This window comes from Sorex araneus, chromosome 2 (assembly GCF_027595985.1).
Source record: "Sorex araneus isolate mSorAra2 chromosome 2, mSorAra2.pri, whole genome shotgun sequence".
Lineage (NCBI taxonomy): Eukaryota > Metazoa > Chordata > Mammalia > Eulipotyphla > Soricidae > Sorex > Sorex araneus.
In genome coordinates this window covers 55,118,661-55,129,927 of record NC_073303.1, presented here as the reverse complement: position 1 = coordinate 55,129,927, position 11,267 = coordinate 55,118,661, and the positions used below count along the sequence as shown (strand labels likewise).

At 40.9% G+C, this 11,267-nt stretch overlaps 1 protein-coding gene across 1 annotated transcript in view; it reads right to left on the bottom strand.

The window, feature by feature from the left end:
• Nucleotides 1-268: 268 nt before the first annotated feature.
• Nucleotides 269-11,267, bottom strand: part of RP1 (RP1 axonemal microtubule associated) — a 209,597-nt gene continuing 198,598 nt past the window's right edge. Inside the window, exons 28-29 of the mRNA XM_055124422.1 lie at nucleotides 5,477-5,558; nucleotides 269-630 (exon numbers count right to left, since the gene is read on the bottom strand). Of these exons, the coding sequence (XP_054980397.1) occupies nucleotides 525-630; nucleotides 5,477-5,558 (188 nt within the window). The 3' untranslated portion in view covers nucleotides 269-524. The remainder of the gene's footprint in view (nucleotides 631-5,476; nucleotides 5,559-11,267) is intronic.

Here is an 11,267-nt window from a genome sequence, read left to right as displayed (position 1 = left end):
ACACATTCCCTGCACAACTTTGTGCTGTTGTCGCCCAGAACCTCAGTCGACAGCTTACAAAAGACACGGTCAGCATGGGTGAAGTTCCTGGGAACACAAGTTTAATCAGATTAACTGTTTTCTTCTGATATTTCCTTCTTCGTATTACAACTTAATGTGGAGAAGCATCCCATTATCATGGAATGGTCCCATTTTAAAATTAGTATATTTTGAATAGTAATGTGTCATCTTTATTAAACCCTATGATGTCCCACACTAATTACTTCATTTCAGTACACTTAGCAGGTATCAGATTCTCTGAAAGAAGAAATGAGAAGAGCAAGAAGGAGCAATCTGTGCAGATACTGTAACCTGGTCTTGGATAATTGCTGGCTGCTGTTTCACCCAACCTTTGAAGTTCTCAAAGCAATATATTCATCCAACACCATCTGATTCTTCCAGGTTTGGTCCAGCACAGGGAGGACACAAGATGCTGCCACAGGTGCAAAGGTTTGCAGGCACAGTGCAGTGACAAGTTGATCCCTTCAGGAGGACACAGAGCTAGACTCTTCCTGAGGGGCTGATGCTGGAGTATTTTCTGGGAGCAGTACCCTCTCGGTCTTGCCATCATCTTGGTACTCATCCAGCCATCTGCCATGGAAAGAGGGGACGTAACAATAGGTGTGAGTATTTAAAGAAGACATGTTATGTATAACAGGAAATAGCACAGAGAAAACATGTGAATAGGCCTTCAGGGAAAAACTCAAAAAATGTTTTTTTGTTTGTTTAAAAGTATTCTAGCTTGTAGATTTTAAGCCATACTGAATTATCTTTAGGAGTGCAGCACCAACACACATTTGATTAACTGTCGTTTCAAGTTCACATAGATGTCAACATTCTATAATAACATTAGAAATATTCTAGTGTAGTTTAAATAGCAGATATTCTTTATTTGGAATTTCCTTATTCACAGTTGTTTTTGATTTTGTATTTGTTTTTGTGTTTGCTTTCATGTGACTGGTACATGTGTACTAGAGGTTAAACTTCAGGCTCTAGAAAATCATTCATTTGGGATTTGGGGTTTTTGGGTTTTGTTTTGTTTTGATTTTTTGGAGGGAGGCAAACCTGGTAATGTTAAGGGCTTACTCCTGGCTCTGAGTCAAGGATCACTCCTGATAGTGTTCAGGGAACCGTAGCACGTACCAGAGGTCACACTGGGCCAACTGTGTGTGAGGCAAGAGCCTTCATCGCTGTGCTCTCTTCAGCACCTAGAGTACTTTGTAAGGTAACTATGACACCTACCATATACTAACAAAAAGGGGAAAATGACATTAATTTTTTTAAGGGCTGGAGTGATAGCACAGCAGTAGGGCGTTCGCCTTTCACGTGGCCGACCTGTGTTCAATTCTTCCACCCCTCTCAGAGAGCCCGGCCAGCTACTGAGAGTATCAAGCCCGCATGGCAGAGCCTGGCAAGCTACCCGTGGTGTATTGGATATGCCAAAAAACACCAACAATAAATCTCATAATGAAAGGTGTTACTGGTGCCTGCTTGAACAAATCGATGAGCAATGGGATGACAGTGACAGTGACAGTGATTTTTTTAATCTAATTTTTTTTTGGCCACACCAGGCAGGTGGTGTTTAGGGTTCACGCCTATCTCTGTGTTCAGGGATCACTCCTGGAAGGCTCTGGGGACCATATGGGGTATCAGGGCTTGAACCCAGATGGGTCATCTACAAGGCAAGTGCCCTCTCCACGTGTATTATCACTCTGGCCCATGACATTAATTTTAATATTCTTCATTTTAGCAAATTCAAAGGATGATCTTTATCTACATATGTTAAAAAACAGAGTCAAGGACCAAATGGGAACATTTGTCGCTCCAAGACTTTCTGCTGAACCAAAGCAGGTTTCAAGACCCCTGTTGATACTGCGGCTTCAATATCCCCCTCAAATACAAGGAATTTCCTGGCCTGTCCTAATAAAATTGTTCCCATTTATCAAAGGAAATGATTTTGTCACTGACCTCTTTCCACTCACCATAGGTAAGTTCCCTAAACCTAAAATTATTCCCTCTTCATCTTATTCTCTCTTTGGCTGTAAAAGTATTTCATTTCAAACAGCTTTTGAAGTACTTTGGACCTTGATAGGTAAGCTGTCTGATTTATTAATTGTTGAATAAATACAATTTGACCTTCAGAATGGCCTTGGGTGGGTTTTCATTATTTACATGCATAAAATCAATCTAAACAAAGCCTGAGATGTACAGTACTGTGGTGATGGAACGTGTGTCTCCCCATAAAATCCATGTGTTGAAATTATTTGTGACATGAACATCATGAGGGTGGTGTGCTCAGGAAAGATTAGTGTCTCCTAAGAGAGGGTCCGGAGAGGTCCCTTGCTTCTTTCACCACAGGAGGTAGGAAGATTTCTTTGATTGAAAGCTGCTTGTCTTCCACAATAACATTTATCATTAAAGAGTCTCCAATAATTCCAAGACCTTTTTAGGTACATTTTGTCCATTGTTAACACACTCAAACAACCCTAGGAAAGAGATGCCATTCTTGCCATTTGTTATAAGAATAAACGGAGGCTCCTAAGACTCTGAGGGAAGGGGCTAAAACCGAAATCCAGTTCTGAAAAACTTCAATCTCTGCTGCTTTTATTCCCCGTGAATGCATCAGAGGATTTCTTACAAAAATAAATCCACCAGATCTCTTCTCAGAGTTTGAAAGTCGCAAAATGGAAATAATGATGATCCACAGGCATTTTAAATTTGTATACAGTGAAAGAAATGAGACAAATGAGAAAAAGTGTGCTTCCTTGTATGTTTATCGCAGCACTGTTTACAATAGCCAAAATTGGGAAAAAAACCGAGTGCCCGAGAACAGATGACTGGTTAAAGAAACTTTGGTACATCTATACAATGGAATACTATGCAGCTGTTAGAAAAGATGAAGTCATGAACTTTGCATATAAGTGGATCAACATGGAAAGTATCATGTTAAGTGAAATGAGTCAGAAAGAGAGGGACAGACATAGAAAGATTGCACTCATCTGTGGAATATAAAGTAACAGAATGGGAGATCAACACCCAAGAGTAGTAGAGATAAGGATCAGGAGGTCTGCTCCATGGCTTGGAAAACGGCCTCACATACTGGGGGAAAAGGCAGCTCAGATAGAAAAGGGAACACCAAGTCAAGGATGTTTGGAGGTCCTATTCGGGTTGAAAGATGTGTGCTGAAAGTAAACTATAGACCAAACATGAAGGCCACTCAGTACCTGTATTGCAAACCACAACACCCAAAAGGAGAGAGAACAAAAGGGAATGCCCTGATGCAGAGGCAGGGTGGGGTGGTGGGGTATGGGGTGGGAGTGGTGGGAGGGATACTGGGATCATTGGTGGAGGAGAATGGGCACTGGCGGAGGGATGGCTAAACAATCACTATATGACTGAAATGCAAACACAAAAGTTCATGGGTTTGTAACTGTACCTCACGGTGATTCACTAATAAAAAATTTTTTAAAAAGGAAAGAAAAGAAAGTTTGCTTCATTATTTTTCATACCAAACACAGCTCTTTAGAAAGTTTCAAAAGAATGGATGCTTTCTAGGATTAAACTACTGTAAGGTAAAATTCACCCCACTCGTGTTTCAGTACACGTGTGAGGGTGATTTCCTTAGAAGACTGATGCCACTCACTGAGCTCAAGGCACACCCAGTTTCATTTAGTACCATTTCCTCTCTCCGTAGCATATCACCGGGTGGGGCTCCTTGAGATAGCACATCCACCCAGCGCTTTGTGTTTCACATCTACATATCCTTGAGAGCTTGTTTGGAGGTTCTGGCAGGGCAGCGCACCTACTCGTATACCCTCGACCGAAGACCGGTCCTTCTCTATTCCGGAAGGCTGTCCTCTTTGACCGAGCTTGCAGCTTCGGGAGGGATGCACAGCAGGTAGGGCATCTGCCTTGCACGCAGCCAACCCAGGTTTGATTCCTCCATCCCTCTCGGAGAGTCCTGCAAGCTACTGAGAGTATCTTGCCTGTGCGGCGGAGCCTGGCAAGCTCCCCATGGTGTATTCCATGTGCCAAAGACAGTAACAACAAGACTCACAATGGAGACATTACTGATACCTGCTCCAGCAAATCGATGAGCAATGGGATGACAGTGATACAGTGATCTACATATCCAGGACTTGGCATAGTGTGGACACGGTGTGGATACACAATGCTTCAGCATAAATCAGCAGATAAGTGAATAACAGTGCATAATTCAGAGTCTGTGAACACAGCTACACTCAGCACCTGAACTCACACAAAGGTCTCCACCGTGACTCTTAGACCCCTAATGTTCGGTCTTATGGATACACTTGCTAAACCCTTGCAGTATAAACTGTCCTACGTTAACAGCAACCTCACTTGTTTGTGTTCTTTTTCAACATGGAAGGTGGCAAATTCCTAATTGTACAATAACTGAAAAAAAATCTCAGATTTAACTATGCAAATTAATTTTATACTTTTTACTTATAGTATCTTTTGACCAAGGTGTAGTTGCTATTTTATTGATAAAATCTGTATGAAGTCTGGAGGTGTCATTCAATCATTCTCATCATAAATTTTGACAACAGAATTTAAGATTCACTCATGAATGGCTAATGAACTGAGGAGTTGCCTCTGCAGCACAGACACCCTCTTCATATTGCATCTACACTGCCTTTAAAATTCCTTCAGCAATCACAGTTCACACACATAACTGCATTTGATTCTAAATGATTCAAATCAACTCTGAGAAACAGTTTTTTTTCCCTGCTTAACATATGAGGAAATAGAACCTCAGAGACATTGGAAAAAATATTTCCCCTCAAGCTAACAGGTAGTTTCAAGAATCTCTGACCTAAATATTAGCCCAGTTTTCTTTCCATTTCACCATGCTTATCCTGGAAGAGAAAAAGTATTAAGCGTTACAAATAAAGGAGATTTTAGTGTTGGAACAAAATTTCTGGGAGATGAAGATCTGCTCTGATTTTAAAGAAGGGAATGATTTGGCCTGATAGCACAAGACAGGCTTATGACCTAGCTGAAAAGACCTGGACACAGGGGAGAAGGCAGATGGAATAGAGAAGGGATCACTAAGAAAATGATGGCTGGAGGAATCAGTTGGGATGGGAGATGTATGCTGAAAGTAGATAATGGACCAAACATGATGACCTCTCAGTGTTTGTGTTGCAAGCCATGATGCCCAAAAGTAGAGAGAGAGAATGGGGAATATAGTCTGCCATAGAGGCAGGGGGAGGATGGGAAAGGGGGGGGTATACCCGGGATATTGGTGGTGGGGGATGTGCACTGGTGGAGGGATGGGTGTTTGATCACTGTGTGATTGTAACTCAAACTTGAAACCTTGTAACTGTCTCACGGTGATTCAATAAACTTATTTAAAAAAGAGCTGGACACAGGGATTGTGATTTTGGCTCACGTGGAGTAAGGAGCAGCACACCTGTGGCAGGGGAACAGCACAACTTGACTGTCACCTTCCTCTTCAGACTTAACAATGATGCTCTCCAGAAACCATCCATTACCTGTGTCAACGGACAAAGGAGATCACCTAGACTCTTTAGCATAAAATAGCCGAGTATTGTGATTTCATTCAGAGACTTGTCAAACGTTCTTTATAAAAGCACTTGTCAGGCAATCTGGGTACAAAGATCTGCACAACCCATTTACACCCCTGGAAAGATGAAAGCCCAGGAGAGGGCTGACCTCATAACTCAGAGTGGTAGAAGCAGAGGAATAAAGATTCCCTATCAGGGACACAAGCTTTGTTTCATTATTTGGAAATCACTTAAAGGTCAATAATAAATCCATACAAATGCATTTCAGGGCACTGTTACAGAGGATTGATACCCTGAGATCACACTGCAAAGATAACACAGTTAATGATAATTCTCTCAAGAGAGAAAACAAAAGGATAGGAGCACACCTGGCATGGCTCAGACGGGTGGGGGGGTTGAGACCAGGTTCGCAGCTCTGGCATTACTTGGATAGGCAGGTGTTCATGACCAAGGGCACAGCTAGCTTCTTGCACAGCTGACCTTGGCAGCACCAGGAGCACACACAGCAGTGCTGTGGGAGGGGAATTAACCCTTCGCTCTTTTCTTTTAAACTGATTTTTTTTATTGATTGAGGTTCTGTGAGTTATAGTACTGTTAAGAATGGTTTCCTGTGCACATAATTCCAACACCACAGCCCTCACCAGTGTACCCACCGCTCTCCGTCAAGGACCCCATCATTCCTAATGGTGAAAACTGAAAAGCCGGCTTACCCTTTGCATTTGTCAACACAATTAAGGAAAAAGAGGTTAAAGACAAACACAGAGGAATGAGAGTGCCTCAGGAGCACTGTAAATGGTGTAACTCCAGAACTCTAAGCTCTCTGCGGCAAGGGAGAGAGGGCAAACCAAAGTTATCCTACAGTTTGCAATTCAAAGCAAGCACCTTAGGGGCCAGAGAGACGGTTTAGTGGGTGAGGCACTTGCCTTGCACATAGCTGCCCTGGGTTTGATCCCTGACATCCTATAGGATTCTGCAAGCCTTGCCAAGCTCTGTGATCCCTAAGCACAGAGCCAGAAGTCAGCCCTGAGCACAGCCAGGTGTGGCCCAAAACCATAAATAAATAAATAAATAATAAAAGCAAGCCTTTTTTCCTATGTCTTAGTAAATCCTCAAACTCTAAGTTTGATAAGTTTCCAGGGTCTTATCTTCTTTGTTTTTACTCTCATCAAGTATTTCCTGGAGTTGCATTAATGTGGAGAGTTCCCCAGCATCACGCCTCTGCGATGTTCCTTCTTTTTGTCACAACCACTTCCTCTTCTGTGGACTCAGACCTCTTCACTAAGGCTCTTGGATACTTATGTGACGTCTCCCAAAGAATGCCTTTGTTAACAGTCCCATGGTCAAAGAGTTCTTCTGTAAGTCCCTTGATATTTGTTTAAAACTTCACTTCTGGCATTATCTCTTATTTATTTGTTATTGATGCACTTTTATCTTTGAGTAACACATTTACATAAGATGCTACATTGGTTTATTAACAGGAGGCAAGGAATCAGGACAGGGTTTTCTGTCTGTGCATGAACTATGTAACAGATGGGCAGTGAGGCACTCTCGACAAACATTACAGAAAGTGGTCATTGTTCCCTCATCAAGATGTCTCTGTGGCTTATGATGCAGTCATTTGTGTGCTGAAGAGCTATCAATGAAGTCTGCATTTTTTCCATTATAACTAACAAATTGCAGCAACCTTGACCACATTGTTTATTTAAACTAGTATTATCTAACTAACTCTAAAATTTTTGCATTAGCAAATTATTCAAAGCAAGGGCTGTCTTGTTCTGATGAAGGCAAACTCTTAATAAAAGAGTAAGTAACATTAGTAACGCAGTTAGTAGCGGAAGAAGGTGACAGCTGATTCTATCCTCATGTCATCTATAACAATCACATACAAATAGAGTAAATGTCTAACACTTAGAGAAATAATTTTCTATTCCCGTATACATAAAGATACATGAATATATATGCATACATACCCACCTATCTTCTTGTCATCTATCAGAAGACTCTAAGAGTAGAGAAAGCTCTCTCTTTTTTTCCATTTTAAAATTGTTTTATCATAGTCTTTTTTCAATTTTTTTTGGTGTTTGCATAATTTTAAATGTAATAAAAGAACTGTGATGTACAAAGTCATTGATTGTTGAGTTTTAGGCATATAATATTTCAACATTAATTCCATCACCACTAGTATCAACTTTTTCCCACAATGTTTCCATATTCCAACCCCACCCTGCCCTACCCTGCCTGCCATCTCGAAAGGTACATTACAGCTTAGATCTCGTGTCCTCAGTGCTGTTATTCTGTGCTTTGGGTCTATGGCTGTTCCCCTCCCCCATTCACCAACAGATCTGAAGCCCAGAGCCCTGTTATCCCACTACTTTCCTTTCTCTTCTTCTTACTCTTGATTCCTTTCCTTCTCTGCTAGAGAAAGTCTCTTTAAAAAAAATATTAGTGAATCACTGTGAGGTACAACAATAGACTTACAAACTTTCATGCTTGCATTTCAGTCATAGAGTGATCGAGTGCCCATCCCTCCACCGTTGCCCATTTTCCACCATCAATGGTCCCAGCATCCCTCCCACCACCCATCACCCCATCCCCCCACCCACCTCTGTTCTCTCTCTGTTCTCTCTCCATTTGGGTGTTACATTTGCAGTAGAGGCATCGAGTGGCCACTGTGTTCGATCTATAGTCTACATTTGGCATGCATCTCCCAACCAGAGCGGGTCCTCCAAACACCCTTTACTTGGTGTTCCCTTCTCTATCCCAGCTGTCTTTCCCCCCCCCACCCCACCCAGCATGTGAGGCTGGCTTCCAAGCCCCGAGGCAAACCTCTTGGTCCTTATCTCTACTGTTCTAGAGTGTTATTCTCTTATTCTGTTACTTTATATTCCACAGATGAGTGCAAAGGAGAAGTCCTTCTTAAGATACAAAATTTAACACACTGTTAAAAATCTAACTACATTCAAATTAAGAACTTAAGTTTATTAGAGAGTACCATCAACTGGAAAAAAATTATAGAGCTAACTGCTAATTGTCCTCTCCTTCATAAATCATTGCAACCCAGGGAGGGCCTCATATTCCCTGGGAATCTTTGCAGCTATAGATAACTGCATCACCTGCTTTCTCAGCAGATAACAGAGGCCTAAGTGTGGTTTGCACTTCATGGACTTAAAGACGTGTTGCTGAGGATTGACCCCCTTTCCATGTGAGTTCTCAGAGAGGTCACGATCTTGGTGACTGTGTAATAAGATGAATGAAGCATATGGATTGTTGAGTATTGGTTGTGGCAGAGCCACCCCAAAGGTTCACATTAAGACCATTGCCTGAATGTGAAGTAAGCTTGTATCTTAAGCACCTTTTTGAAAGCATTTGATTAGCTGTTCTTTGCCTTTATTCTACATATTGTAGTCACATATGTGTATTTCTATAGAAGAGGAGATTCAATTGATGATTAAAAAAAAATAAAAGAATACCAACTCTTTCTAAAAACCAGAGAATGCAAATAAAGATCATTAAAGTGATCAAGTGTATTTTCAGGAATATCTATTAATTAGCAAGACTTCTTTTTAGAAGCAAGAGTATTTTTTAAATAAATGATAAATAAAATATTCAGGAGTGTTATTTTGGGTGAGTATGTAAACAAGGTAAACAGAGGTTAAAGAATCACTGGGTTTAGTTATGTTCTAGGCTCAAATTGGGTTATCAAACTATATAGGATACAAATGTGCAAAAATAAAGAGAGAAAATAACAGTCACCATCTCTTCTGGTTTTCACATTAATTATTTTTTCTTCAGTAAAAAAGTACAGATTATTGAAAAGGATTTAGTAAAACGTAGTGAAATCCCATTTTACTATTTGCTTTCAGTTTTCCTTAACTAAGTTCCAAAGAGCTGAACACCACGTAGATTAGAGAATAGCCTCACAGTTCTCAAATGTTTCAACATAACCTAGTCCAACATTCAGCCTATCTTCCAACTACACCCCACCCCCAAACTTTCTTCTACATGTGCTTTCATCTTTTCTTGAGGAAGGACATTACGCTCTTTTGGACTAGACTAGGCATTTTTGCATAAGGTGTAAGGACACTCATGTTCAGACTACCTATCTGAGATATTAGCTTATTTTCTAATTGTCTGCCTCCACGAGGCCCTGCCAGTGAGAAAAGGGGCCTGTGTCTAGTTAACATTTGAATGCACAGCCTCCAGCGATGTGCTTGGAATACTGCAAAGAACCCTGACATCAGAACGCAGTATTTTTAAATAGTCAGGGGACTACATGAATCAGAATGCCCTTCAGAAAAAAAGTCATAGCTTATTTCAGAGAAACCACTTAATCATCTGAAATGGGTCTAGAAGGTTTGGTCGAAAATAATTTGTAGACATCTAATTTACAATTTTTGCTGTAAATTCTGAATTCTGTCGAATATTTCTGTTAATTTTATTTGCAATTAGACATTCACAGATGCAACTGTATTCAAGCAAGCATCAATACTTTAATTTTAATTCTATTTTTAAAAGTTTGCTGCAGCTTAGGTAAGATGGTTATAATAATGTTAAAGTGTATGGTATCACTGTATCACTGTCATCCCATTGTTCATTGATTTGCTCAAGCGGGCCACCAGTATCATCTCCATTAGTCCCTGTCGTGTGCTAGTGTAACCCGATGGCATGTTGGAGGCTCTTTCAGGGTCAGGGGAATGAAGACCGTCATTGTTACTGTTTTTGGCATACCGAGTATGCCATGGGTAGCTTGCCAGGCTCTGCCATGATTTATAATATATTATTGTATCACTGTATCACTGTCATTCCGTTGCTCATCAATTTGTTCAAGTGGGCACCAGTAATGTCTCTATTGTGAGACTTGTTGTTACTGTGTTTGGCATATCGAATATGCCACAGGTAGCTTGCCAGGCTCTGCCATGCGGGCGGGATACTCTTAGTAGCTTGCCGGGCTCTCCGAGAGGGACAGAGGAATCGAACCTGGGTTGACTGCATTCAAGGCAAATGCCCTACCTTCTGTAAATATATATTAAATGACATAGGTATTAGGACTAGAAATCAGATATTTTAATAACTATTCTAGAAGTCTATTATGTTGTTCTCTCATTTTGTATGGGTAAATCAGAGCCAGGTCAGTTTAGACTATATAGTAGGGTGTAACATTCTATTCTACTTAAGGATTATCATCTCAAGTATATAATGACTCTGAATCCCTCATTTCTTGCTTATCGCCATTGTGGAAAAGTAGAAAGTTCAATAGTGTTAAAACTTTGTGCTTTTGAATCTGGAAAAAACCCGAGTGCCCTAGAACAGATGACTGGTTGAAGAAACTCTGGTACATCTATACAATGGAATACTATGCAGCTGTTAGAAAAAAATGAGGTCATGATGTTTGCATATAAGTGGATCAGCATGGAAAGTATGCTAAGTGAAATGAGTCAGAAAGAGAGAGACAGACATAGAAAGATTGCACTCATCTGTGGAGCATAGAATAATAGACTATAAGACTAACACCCAAGATTAGTAGAAATAAGTACCAGGAGGTTGTCTCCATGGCTTGGAGGCTGGTCTCTCATTCTGGGCAACTCAGAGAAGGGAACACCAAGTAAAATGTGGTCGGAAGTCATGCGGGGGAAGGGTGATGCGTGCCAAATGTAGACTAGAGACTGAACACAATCG